The sequence below is a fragment of the Lonchura striata genome, chromosome 17 (assembly GCF_050655825.1).
Source record: "Lonchura striata isolate lonStrDom1 chromosome 17, ASM5065582v1, whole genome shotgun sequence".
Lineage (NCBI taxonomy): Eukaryota > Metazoa > Chordata > Aves > Passeriformes > Estrildidae > Lonchura > Lonchura striata.
The window spans coordinates 6,514,032-6,527,092 of record NC_140719.1 but is presented as its reverse complement, the minus strand read 5'-3'; the positions used below and the strand labels follow the sequence as shown (position 1 = coordinate 6,527,092).

The following is a 13,061-nucleotide window of genomic DNA, read 5'->3' as shown; positions in this document are numbered from 1 at the left end:
ATAAAATTTTGATTTCAGTTTGACCAATATGGATATAGTGGCTTTTTATTTCAACAAGAACGGAAATAAATTACTTCTTGTGAACAATGTTACCTGTTATCTTAGTTCAAATATTTTCCACAGCTTAACATTTCCGTTATTATAGTTACAGATCCTGCACACAGTGCAGCAGAAAGCAATCAATTTTGAGCCTTTTGTCCATTATTTTCTCTCCACAATCCATAAATAAGGAGAAATCAAGATTTCAAGGAAGATTTCTCTGCTAGTTGCTTATAAATGCATGAAAATCCCACAGTGGGATTTAAAAATTGTGTTGAACAAATCTGAATCCTTGACTAAGGCCTTTTGGTGAACACAGTCATTGGAATCTTCTGGCACTTCGCTGAAAACAAAAATGCCAAAAGAAAATGGATTATTTGTTTTCCAGAAAGATACAGAACCATTTCAGGCTGAGTTGGCTTTTTTTGCGCTGTTTTTTCATTTTTTTTCCCCTGATATGCTCATTCGCCATCTCCAGACAACTGCTCTTCAAAACCTATTTAAATATGTATGAAAGACTGCACAGGAGTCACGTACATTTTCGACTGGAACACAAACCTGGTTTATGATAATGCAGCTACAAAAAAATCCTGAACAGCCAATATGAACCTGCTGAAAAAATATACAGTGATAATTGCTTGGTTTTCCTTCAATATCAGGGAAAATGGTTGCCCTATTGGCACATATCTATGACCCAGCAATGCAGATTTATATTGTTATAACCAGGTAAGGTGTATGTGGGCAACAAATTGAGAAACGCTCGATTTGGATTTATTTTAAATCACACGCAAAAAAAAAAAAGTTTTAAAAAAATTTAAAAATAACCAGGGCAGGGACAAATCATGATTCTTTTACAAAGGAAGAAGTAGACCTTGCCCTACATACAAAGTAGCACACACATGAAGGGAACAGAGGTCGGGAGATTCTGCCGAAATGCCCCCGTGCCCGTCCCCATGCCCCGGCCCCTCCATCGCTCCTTCCTCCTCCTCGCCGCATCTCCTGACCTTGGACAGGGCTGGGCAGCCGCGGGAGCCATTGCTGTGCAGCGATTCCCATCCCCCGGGAATTCTCCCCGGGAAAAGCTGGGTGGCACCCCTGAAGGGCCGGGCGGGCATGTTCTTTTATCCCCTGTCAGCCGCCGGGGATGTTGTTTTCCGCCCGCCCGTCCCTCCCCGGGGCGCTGAATGGGATTCCAGCCGCGGGTCGCGCTGCTCAGGGCGGCTGCGGCCGCTCCCTGCCCGCCCGCCCTTCACTCGCGCCGCGCCCCCGCCCTTCGCTCCGCTCCGCTCGCCCGAGGCCCGCGGGGAGACCCCGGGCGCGGCTCTGCGGCGGCGAAGACCCGCCCGGCGGAGCCGCGGAGGGCGAGAGCGAGCGGCGGCCGGGACGCCCGCGGAGGCAGGGCCGGCCGCAGGCTCCCTCGGCTCACCCGCACACCTGTGCCCGGCTGTGCGTGCGGGGCTGGGAGAGCCCGAGCGGGGCGCGGTGAAGGCCGCGCGGCGCCCCCCGCCCGCCCTCCGCCCCATCCCCTCACCGGGTCTGTGGGTGCGCACGGACCTCCCGCCGGCTCCGCGCCCTCCGCCACGGACCGCGCGCGCCGCCCGCACGCGCCGTTTTATAGCCCGGCCGGAGGTGACGTCAGCGCCGCAGAGCGGCCCTGCCCGGTCGGCGGAAAGAGACGAAGAACTTCGGTAAGAATCGGGAAAGGAGCGCGGAGAGGCCACGCCCACCAGCGCTCCGCCGGTGACCGATGGCGATCCGGAGAGAGACGAGCGAATCCGGAAACAGCCGAGCGGTTCCGGAGACAGCGAGGCGTTCGGAACACACCGAGAGGCTCCGGAAAGGAACGAGAGGTTCCGGAAAGAGCCGAGCGGAGGAGCGGGTGCGGGGGGCGTTTGTGCCCTGCAGGGACCGGCCTCGGGCACCACAAAAATCACATTATTAGAGGGGGAATCGATTAAAAAGTCCTGCAGGGGTCGGCAGAGGGGTCTCCGCCCCCTTCTCCGGAGTCAGGGTCAGTTTGGGTATGAGAGTCGAGGTCCTGCGGCTCAGTGATGGGGACAGGTCACCAGTGCAGCATCGAGCCACGGTTAAAGCAGCAGCTTCGTTAGTTTTACGTTATATAAATGTGTTTATATATACGTATAATACACACATATATATAAAAAATTTATATCCAGATGCATAGGTAAGAGTGGCTGCTTGAAGCACTGTGCAGTGTCACCCAGAAGCCTGACAAGGACACAGCATCAAAAGGCAGCGAGCGCCTGTCAAGGGAAAGCTATTTCTGAAAAGCTGATGCATAAATTCAAAGGAAAATGAGCCTTTACCATTAAATCAATGTTTAAAATAGACACATTCTACTCTAAAAAAATTGAAATGATTAGAGGGCTGGAAGGCAGCAAGAATGTTATTGGCTCAAAGTGGTGAGTGGGTTTGATGGCTGTGTGAATTAATAACGCTTTATTTGAGTGAAGTACTTAATTGGAAGCACAGGCACTTATGGTGACACTGCATCCCTGGGACTGCCTGGAACTCCTGTCTCCAAGCAGGAATCTGACTCACACCAACTTTGATGCATCTCATCCTGAAGGCGCAGTACTTCCACGTCTGCAATGTTCTCCTTGGCCATATTTGATATAAATGTACATGCAAAACCATCAGGGATATATGCATATGACCTTATTTGCATTGCATCTTAACAGCACCAACTGGCTAACATCCAAACCTGCTAAAATGACAAAAACAAGTCAAACATTCAGCTCAAGCAGCAGATACAACCTGAAGCTACATCTAAAAACAAATATTGATTCTTATGATGCACACACATTATTCATTTAGTATTCATATTAGTATTTTTAAAATAGTAGGCATGTGGATTCTCTTTACTGAGGCAGAAAGGGAGATCTTGGTTTTTTTATAAAAAATATATACTTTTATTTACCCCACAAATGTTAGAAACCCCAAGCAGCTGTCAGCAAAAAAAGTAGCACTGTATTTCACAAGTACATCAACAAATTCTTCCTTGGGTTTGGCACAGGGAGACAATTGTTTCTAACAGACAGGACCAATTACTGGCTTGGCCAAGTGAATCTCCACTATAATTATGAATATACAATATATAATTAAAACATCGTCAGTATCAAAAAACCTTGTACATTTTCAAGTATACTAATAAAAGTTGCATTGCTTCAGAGTTATCTGGCAAAAAGGAGACCAGGAGGATATTTCCAGTTTCCCAGAACAATCACATGGCAACAGTAGTTTAAAGTATTCCAGAGTCAGTTTACAAAATACATAAACCAAATACAGATTTAACTTAGGCACTAGACCATTTTAAAGACAATGTTAAGGGTTTTACAGGCACAAGTTACAACATCTTCTAAGCAATCTCAAGAACTATACAGAAAATCAAATTCATATTCTGACATGAGAACCTCAGTTTCATGTTCTACAGCTTCAAACCATGGTGCCCCTAGGAAAAACAAACCCCAGTTTGGTAAAAAAAACCATGCTCAACTTGCAACAGTATATTGCCAGAATAATTAACTACCTTGTAGAACTCAGAAGTTAATTTTCTCATCTTAGAGGCCACCAAAACAGTTCAAGGACAGCTCGCTGTAAATCCAACAGATTTCCCATCTCTTCTATTCATCAAGGAGCTATGGATTTTCTTAACTGCCCCTTCTCCAATAGGAAAAAAAAACCCACAGAATTTTCATTGTTACAGGAGCTCTTCTTTGGCCCACAAACCTTTTGGAGCAGTGAGAGTACCTCCTTCAACCCAGAATCCTCCCTTTTGTAGTGAAGTTACATCCAAGGGAGACAAGTGTCAGTATTGATCAGCCTTCACCAGCCTCACCACAGATTTTGGATGATGTTGAGACAAACAAGTCCATCAGCATAATTACAGTTGAATTAGAAAAGATGTAAGGAATACAAAAATAAATTTCTAGCAGTAATTCTGAGATTGATTATGCTGTTAAGAATTCATAAAGCTGTGAGGTATTTTCACTTCCATGAGCCAAAACAGCACTGTGCAATTTTTCAGTCCAAGAGTCCTTAATCTCTGCAGAAATCAGGACAATGGATTTAAAGCATCTTCCACATGATTAAACATATGAAGGGAAAGTCTTGAACTTACAGTAATTTATTATACAAAAACATATAAAGATCTAATGCAAAGATTAGCTTCAAAGACTAACAAATCAATCTTCTTGACTAATTTATGTTCTCCAAAAGGAAGGTGTCAGAATGCCCTTTGGTAATGGAATTTCCTCTGCACGTAGACATTTCTAATGGAGAGAAAGACAAATAATAAATATAAATAAACATGTATCTTAATTTGGCATCTTTTCTCAGGAATTGTGATGGCTCTTACTATACATTCAAAGCATTGCTAATAAAATGTGCCAGTTTAATTATCAAATGAAAGTACAACTTCAAAGCTGTCATATTTTAATATCATCTAAGTCAACATTCACAGAAAAACTTAAAAAATCAAGTATTTTACAGTTCTGCAAGCTTTATTAAGAAATATGCAGAATGCAATGTTAAACAAACACTACAGAGAGCAGTTCAAATTGTCACTTCCCCATGTATTTAATCAGGACAAGTGCTAAAAACAAGCAACTACTGATAAGAAACAGCTGTGACAGAAATGACTCAGCAGAATTCTCTTCAACCTGTACATCCCCTCTCACTGATCTTCCTTTATAACCAAAATACATTTTCATTGATAAAAATTAGGTGTGAGGTAAGAAAGCTGCGAGATGTTTGATATCATAACTATCATTAAGGTAATTTAGTAATTGAAAAGTTACAAAAGATGGGTTAGATCATAGAGAGAGGTCTGGTGGGTGGCAAGCAGTGCCAATCTCATTACCCAAATGATGCATATATTCAGTGATGGGAAAAAATAAAACCCAAACCAAAATATCTTAAAATTAAATTAACAAAAAAAACCCTAAAACTGCTTTACCTGCACGAAATTCTTCAAACGTGACAAACAGCCCATCTGGCCAGAGCTGGTCACAGCTTCAATTCTGCAGAAAAAATCAGCATGTTTCAAAGTCTATTCAGAAAGTCGGGTTTGATTCACAAGTGGGTGTGGGGGTGGATGGCAGGGATTGGAAAACATGGATGAGTCATTTCAGAGCGAACACCAACATTCCCAACCCCAGATATCATACCTTGGGATATAGGATTTCTGGATAAAGAACATTGTTTTCCAGAACTGAATCCCATACTGCTTCATCAGAGCATTGCCACACACCTGTGATACAGAAAGGCACAAAGTGCAGGTTACAGAATTGGGTTTCAGACTTGCATGACAGCTGCAATGAACCTGCTCCATACCAATCATAAAAGCATTATGCTTTATTCAGACATTTAAAGAAATACACCTACACTAAAACAAGCAAACCCTCTAAATGCTATTATTGCTAACACAATCACCTTCTTTCCTGCTATATGAATCTTGACATCCTTCATTTCACCCCAGTCTCCCTCCAAAAATAGTTCTCATTCCTACCACCACTTGCTGGGGCACACTGTGGTCATTTCCCCACTGTGATTACTGCTGTGTGCAGTGATTCATCAGTTTTCTCCATACAGTTTACAGGACAAATGTTCCTCTGACTTCACCATCCCTAACAGAATCCCCCATGGGGTATTTCACCTCCCACTTTCTCATCTGTACTTTTACAGTTCTTTAGAAGCATTTGAAGAACAGAGGAGCTGCTGGTGTTCAACAGTGTTTGTGTCCCCTGACTTCAGCCTTTAACATTGGCTCTTATTTAGCACAGGCCTATTATCTTAGGAGAAAGGATTAATATCCATCAGGCTCTGATCTTTTCAGCCTGAATAATCTATCCTGTTTAGCAACTAATTTGGCTGGAGCAGCCACAGGATCTCCTTGCTCAGTACAAACTGCCAAGTACTTAGAACATACCTTATATAAGACCATACAGCTATTTTTAATATACAGAATCAAATACAACAACAGAATTTGTGTTTATAAAAACTTCAGTTTTGAAAGCATTCAGCTCCAAAGCTGTATTTGCAAGAATGTGGAAATATTCATGTTCCTTTCTGAAGGAACAAGAACAAGTTAGAAAAACCTGCGGTGAATCTCACCTCAGCAATCCCTTCAGAACCCAAAAGGGATGCAAGCTGGTGACATTTAACTACTAACAGTTATCCACACTACTTACTTCCAGGAAATCCAAAAGCAGCATAGCTGTCACATCTGCCAGAGGCTCCAGATTCAATATCTGCGCAAGCCAGCGCCATCCATAGCTCAGACCATGAGGATGTGCCTACAAAGCAACAAAGAAGCTACTCAGCACTTGCTTTATGACTTGTAAATCACAATTATCAAAACAGACAGTTTTCTGATTGACTTTCTTCTTTATAAAATTTGACAAAAAACTTGATCATTGTGAAAACATAAAGGAAGTAGAAGTTCGCACCATTAATTACTTGGCATTGCTTTGTTCATCATGGTTATGAACATTTTCCTCCAAATATATCCTGAGCTAGTTGAAATTCAGCACACTTCAACTACAAAACAAGCTTCCAATACACTCAAGACAATACAATCCTAGCATAGTAACAAGGTTCTAAGTTTAATGCCACACACATACCCCTTGTTTGTTTCCATAAGGCCAGCGGAGCTGAATGATGGCAGCATAGAGACGAATCATTCCTGACATCCTTTTAAGAAAATGATCTTGTTCTTCCACTTTAGAATCATGAACTTCATATCCAAGCATCCTTAGCATGAGAAAACATTCTAGTTTTAGTACAGCAAAACACATTTCCTCGAGTCCCTGCAGCTCTCAGCTTACTTGAAGTCAACTCTACTGAGAATAGGGATTCTCCAAAAACATGCAAGAATTATTGTAAAGGCTGATCATTACCCTCTGGATCATATGTTCCATCATTTGGCGAAGCATTGGAACAGGTCACAGAGAAGCTGTGGCTGCCCCGTCCAAGAAAATGCTCAAGGACAGGCTGGATGGGGCTCCGAGCAACCTGGTCTAGAGGAAGGTGTCCCTGCCATGGCAGGAGGTTGGAACAAGATGGTTTTTACACACTTGTGAGTGAACCTCCAGAGTCAATGCCTATGTGCTTAGGGATGGGGGAAAGTGGAGTTCTCTCAAAACAATCTTCACCCTTGCAGGGTTCATGCAGAATAAGTCCAGTAGTAAATTTACCTCTGATACTCTTCCATAGAAGTCCCTTCTTTCCAAGCAGGGTAAAACGGCACAGAATACGGGCACTTTTTGTGCAGATGAGCTAAAAAGATGTCTCCGACTCGAGGGTGTAATTCCCAGATTCCTGAGAGCACCACAGCAATTGGGAAAGCTGAATCATGGTGAAAAGATACTTCTCCTTCCCCATGTTTCTGGAGGGTAGAAAAGGAAAGTCAGCCACCACTCCTTCAAGTAATTTCTCAGGCAAAAAAAAAAAAAAAAACTCATTTTTGTAGTTAGCCTTTACTAAAGAATCTGAACGTTTCCATGGCTATGAACCAAGGATAGAAAAGCTGATGAAGCCACATATCCTCAGCTCCCACAGAGGATGACAATAAACTGTGGCTCAGGATAGAAAAATGGGATTAGCAAACACAGGCTGCACAGATATTCTCAACCCAAAGAACCACTTTCAAATGCTCACAAATTAGTCACAGTTTTACTCCATATGCTGATTTTTGCATGCATTTGTTCCTGCAGGAAGAAAAGTTTCAAAGAGCCCAAATTTTGCAAATAAAGACAAGAGAAAAATACTGCCAACTTCGAAAAACAACTTAAACTTCATTTCTTGAGAGGTGCTAACAAGAAAGCAGGGACTGAAGTTTGCCTCTTTAATATTCTATGTTGGGGTTTTTGTCACCCAAATTCTGCCAAAATACAAGGTTTGGACCTATATACAGTTTTTTCATATACCATAAATTAACTATCAGACTATTTTCCACAACACTGCACCTACCTAGTTCAAAATATATAGGACATAAGCCTGAAATTTAAAAGAATTTTTCCTCCCAGAAGAAATAAAACAAGGGTTGGAAGTTAAAGAGAAACTAAGTTTTTTCACTGCATTCATACAGGCAAACTGAACACCCAATGATTTTGTTCTTCATAGCTGAAGAGATAGTTCAGTGCCCAAAAGCATCTCCTAGAGCACTGGCTGCCTGTGCCACCCCAAAGCAAGAGATTTCCTCACCACAAACTTCTCTGCAAGTTTGTAGCAAACAAACTCCAGCCCCTGTGGATGCTGAGTCACGGACACCGTTTGCCCTTCAGTCTGAACAGGCTTCCCAGACAGCAGGTTATTGATCTTGTCAAACACCTCTCTCAGCTTAGAGCCTGCAAATACATAAGGAATGTATGGAGACAGAAGATAAGGGAACAGCAGACAAGGCTTACCCAGACCCCATCAAGCTCACCAACACCAGACCCACAACCCAAAGGGCACCTTTGCTCCATCTATTTAACCAAACTTAATCCTGATGAAGAAATACGCTTCTGAGTGAAGAAACAGGCCTTCAAAACAAAAGCAAACCCGCCTGCACAGATAGGCTGTGTGCAGATCAGCTTTCTGCTACAGGAACACTTTATATGCTTGTGCCCTCATAAAAACTTTAAAGCAAAAGGAATTTCAGTGGGATTGAGCTCTTGGTGTTTTCCTGACCTGATATACTAGAGATCTGGCTCACAGGGATTGTTGCTGCTTTCTGCAAGTTGGTTTTTATCTTCTTTACCTGGAGAACAAACAAACAACTTTAAAATCTTTTCCTAACAGGTATATATCTATAAAAGTTTGGATGAGAAGAGTGGTAACAGCGGCTTCTACAATAGAGTTTGTTTTTTTTATTTTAAATGTAAAGTATCCTGTTTACCCTAGAAATTAAGATAATTTCTCTTCAACAGTATTAATAATTTGTTCATACCTCAGTGTTGCTTTTGCAGTTTCCAATTTCACTGAAAGCAGCAACACATTGCTCAGCAGCATCCTGAAGCTGCTGGTACCACTGCATGATACTTTCTTCTGTTTTAACCTTAAGTCCTGCAATTAAAAAAAAAAAAAAAAAAAAAAAAAAAAAAAAGATAAGTAAGAAAGACCTAAACCTCTAGTGAGAAAACTCATTTTAAAAAAATTGTAAGTCAAAGGAATAAAAAAGTTTTTTAAGAAAGCCTAACCAACCTTCCTTCTGCTGCTTTTCCCCTGACTGCTGTGCAGGGGCAGGAGTCTGACTGTTCATCTGCTCTTTTTTCTCTAACTCTTTCTGCTTTTGTTTCTTTTCCTCTTCGTCTTTCCTCTTCTTTTCTTCTAGAGCTGCAGTGATTTCCTGCTGCATGCTGGCTATCAACCCTCGCATCTCCTGCAGGGCTCGTTCAGTGCTGGCCACATCTGCTTGAGTTGGGAACCCTTTCTGCCAAGAAACATGAGAGGTAACACAGCCTTAACCTTTGCTTCCAGTGTCAGAGGGCCAGCTGCCAGTGCAAGGAGCCTTTGAAGCACTTCAGATAATCTGGAAGCTAACTATGTATTTTATCCCCATCTCCTTTATTTGTACATAACATTGGTTATAGTATTTGTAAATAATCCAAGTCCATGACTAAATCTCCTAAGATCCTGGGACAACAAAAATCAAGAGTACACTTGTACAAGTGCAAGACAACTCCAGTGCAAAGCTTTGACAGCTCCCTATGCGGAAAGCCAGCTGTGACGAACTGGAACACAGGATTAGCCTTATTAGTGCTTTACCTTTCAAGACTTGTATCCCATCCTAGAAAGAAAAAATGTCAAGGAAAGCCAGCTACTGCAGAAAAGCTTATGAGGAGAGGAGATTCGTAAGATGTTCAGTATTTAACAATTCATTAACCAATCCACTGTCACAGAGGGAACCTTACAGCACCAAGAGTTTTCAGCAATTTAATTTGAATCTTTCCTGTGTAGAAGTTCTCATGCATTTTGATAAGCCATTTTCATGAGAACAGCTGAAGTGCCAGGGGAAAAAAATTACCCTTTGAAATGGGATGCTTTATAGGATGAATATCTAAAATCATTGCTGTGATATCTTATTTGAGGGCTTCATGACAAGCTGCCTTTGAAGACAACTACAGGGCCCAAGTTAACAAATCCGGAGCCTGTACCTCGCTCGTGGTGCGGATGAGCCCTGACACCAGTCCACAGATCTGGTTGCCACGATTGCTGTATGCAGACAGATCAATTCTGGGCAAGTCTTTGTGCCTGTAGTTGGGATCAATCTGCTGGTTCAGCTGCAGCAGCTCCTCCTGGATGGAATAAAGGCGACGCAGTCGCTCCTGGCCCTCTTCCTTGCGCAAACGTTCCAGCTCTTCCTGGCGCTGCCTCTGCTGCTCTGCCTCACGCAATTTCAGGTTCAATATCTGGGGAGACACAAGAGTCATAAAATAACTCAATAACTCTAGTTGTACAGTTTTTTCCCAGTCTGATGGCTCCAGCTTTACAGGGCCTTCCTGTTCCTAGGACACAAAGTGCCTTTGCTGCATTTCCACACTGCAGCAGTGCCCAGGACAGCACCAGAAAAGCCATCCTTATTTCAGAATGTCATGAAAATACAAATAAATCAATTGGTCTTTCCAGTTCCCACCCAGTAGTCATGGTCTTTTATGAAAGACAATTCTTAAGAGTCTCACACCTTTGCTCTATGTCGGTGTTCTTCCTTCAACTTCTCTTGCTGCCCCTGAGCCTCCTTTGAGCTACAACACACATAAAGACAGAAAAATGGTATTCAAGACATTCAGGAGACAAAACACAAACCAACACACAGGAAGTTATTCTTAAAACAAGCTAAAGGAACTTTAGCTATCACAAATGTTGTCTTTTCCTAACCACTGAAACCTCAACAATAGCCAGATATCTACTGGGACAGCTAAATTGTAACAGGACAGTTAATGTAAGACAAAGAGCAGGTGAAATTTCCAACCACAAGTAACCAGCATAGAATTGTCAGGAACAGAAATTAATCTGCACTTTGATTAAATGCTATAAAATTCTAGTGATACCAGAGGTAATCTCACCTCTTCTCCATTACTTCTTGCAACTCTTGGAATTCCTGATGCCGCTTCAGTTCCCTCAGTTCATCAAAGCGCTTCAGCTGCTCACTGGCCTGGGCATAGGCTGCCCTCACCATCTGCTCCTGCTCCTCCTGCCGCTGTCTCAGCCTCTCCTGCATCACAGAGGGGCACCAAAGGTAGTCACTGAACAATATGGACAGAAAAAAACACAAACTAAACTGCCCAACATTTATAACTTGCTGTCCTTGCACTGTTACCTCTGACTGTGGAGCTCTCCTGGGATTCACAGACAGCCCCTCAATCATTTTTTCTTACCTTTGCTTTCAGCCTGTGCATCTCTTCATACATCCGAATGCAGCCTTCAACTTTTGCAACTTTAGATGACAGAACTGCTGGAACAACTTCTTGATTGAGGAGACTAAGATGATCATTTTCCTGCATGGTCAGCATAAAAGCAAAATTAGCAACTTAGAACGGGATCAGAAACTCATGGAGGAAAACAGAAAAAGCAAGTCTCCTAAATTATTATTTGCCCAGCTTCCTACCCTTCTGCCTCGTAAAACAGAGTCAGAATACATGTATATCTCTCAAAACTACAGAGAACCCAGTGTGGTTACTCATGGACTTTTACAACAGCCCTGACCCTCCTCTGTGACCTTATCCCTCCAAATGGACAAATCCTGTGCTGTTAATCCATAACACAACAGAGCTCCAACTATTTTCCTCATTTATGGTGAGCAATGGAGCTTGCTTTGGGTCTACTGTGAAACATTTTTTTCTATGAAAGTCTTGTTAATACTGATTTTATCATCAGCTGTTCATACTAAAAAAATTCAAACTAAGGATGTTTTCTCCATAAATTTACAGAGCACAAGCCAGCCTTAAACTGACAATTTACGACAGTAAGCTAGAACTTTTTGGGTTTTTTTACCACAGCTGTTCCATAAACATGTGAATTATAAGCAGAAAGCTACCTTGGTCTCACTGGGCTCTGTAGATGAGGGTGGTGAAGAGCTCCGGTGGCTGCCAGGCGGGATTTTCTCGGCTGATGCCCGTTTTGGGAGCGGAGTGGATTGTTCGGGCGTGGAGGAGGGTGAGGCTTCCTGCGCTGCCTGCCCACTGAGGCTGTCCAGCACCCAGCCGCAGTACGGGGAGAGCTCCACGGGAGCCACGCATCCCTCCAAGGCCGCCTTGAGAGAAAACATTCTCCGTGAGTGCGGCACAGCCTGAATTTCAATAAAACATTAACACACCACGAGCACATCCGCACAGTTAGTAGCTGCTTTACCATCGCAGCTCAGTATCCCATTTAACCCATTTTTTCCGCTGTCTTTCCAACACTTTTTCCGGACTATCCTACTTCCGCAGGACATCCGAACCCCCCTGGACCAGCCCCGCTCCCTGACCCCGCGCTGCCGAGCCTGGACCCGGTCTGGGGGTGTTTCAAGCCCTGAGTGTCACCGAGACGAGCGGTCGGTGTTTCCCAGCGCACTCACCTCATCCTCCTGCCAGTGGCTGCAGTAGCTCAGCCGGCCCTTGCTGGAGAGGCGCAGGGCCTCCAGGGTGTCGAAGCGGAGCTGCCAGGACTCCATGGCGCTGCAGCAGCGGCCCAGGGAATCCCTCCGGCCCCGCGCTCCCTCAGGGCCGGCCCGGCCCCGCCCCGCCCCTTCCGGGCCGCGCTCGCCTCGCGCCGGCGGGAGGGGCGGTGGCTGCCCCCTGCCGGAGAGGCGCGGCCCGGCCCGGCGCCGCGGGTTCGAGTCCCGCCCCCGGCAGCGGCGCGCTCGCGGGCCGGGAAACGGCCGCGGTTTCACCCATTTCCCATTAATTCTGTGCGTGCTCCCCGGAGCCGCCTTGTGCTGCTTAGCCCCTGTCGCAGAAGCAGAGGGAAGGCTCCAGCCGTGAGCCACAGAAATAGGTTGGAATTCAGTTGCACCAACAGCCCCGGGATGTGTTTGC

At 44.0% G+C, this 13,061-nt stretch overlaps 2 protein-coding genes across 7 annotated transcripts in view; both read right to left on the bottom strand.

Annotated features, from left to right (window-relative positions):
- The window catches only part of SPTAN1 (spectrin alpha, non-erythrocytic 1), a 45,524-nt gene extending 43,792 nt beyond the window's left edge, over positions 1–1,732 (bottom strand). For 3 of the 5 annotated variants that reach the window (XM_085594117.1, XM_085594126.1, XM_085594131.1), the window contains exon 1: positions 1,571–1,710. The gene's annotated coding sequence lies outside the window, so the exon portion shown is untranslated. Of the gene's footprint in view, positions 1–1,570 lie in introns of all 5 variants that reach the window. The other 2 variants (XM_085594119.1, XM_085594127.1) reach the window with 1 other exon arrangement.
- A 1,216-nt stretch (positions 1,733–2,948) lies between these two features.
- On the bottom strand, positions 2,949–12,767 carry GLE1 (GLE1 RNA export mediator). 2 transcript variants are annotated; one of them, XM_021551301.4, is made up of 16 exons: positions 12,602–12,767; positions 12,080–12,331; positions 11,421–11,540; positions 11,109–11,257; positions 10,727–10,787; positions 10,200–10,454; positions 9,247–9,475; positions 8,993–9,108; positions 8,734–8,803; positions 8,266–8,408; positions 7,257–7,447; positions 6,684–6,813; positions 6,252–6,356; positions 5,229–5,311; positions 5,018–5,081; positions 2,949–4,331 (listed from the first exon to the last, which is right to left on the bottom strand). In XM_021551301.4, the coding sequence occupies exons 1-16, from the start codon at positions 12,695–12,697 to the stop codon at positions 4,263–4,265; spliced, it is 2,133 nt and encodes a 710-aa protein (XP_021406976.2). In that variant the 5' UTR covers positions 12,698–12,767; the 3' UTR covers positions 2,949–4,262. The 2 variants fall into 2 exon arrangements, with proteins under 2 accessions (XP_021406976.2, XP_021406977.2); XM_021551302.4 differs by having other exon boundaries at positions 12,080–12,295.
- Between the last annotated feature and the right edge of the window lie 294 nt (positions 12,768–13,061).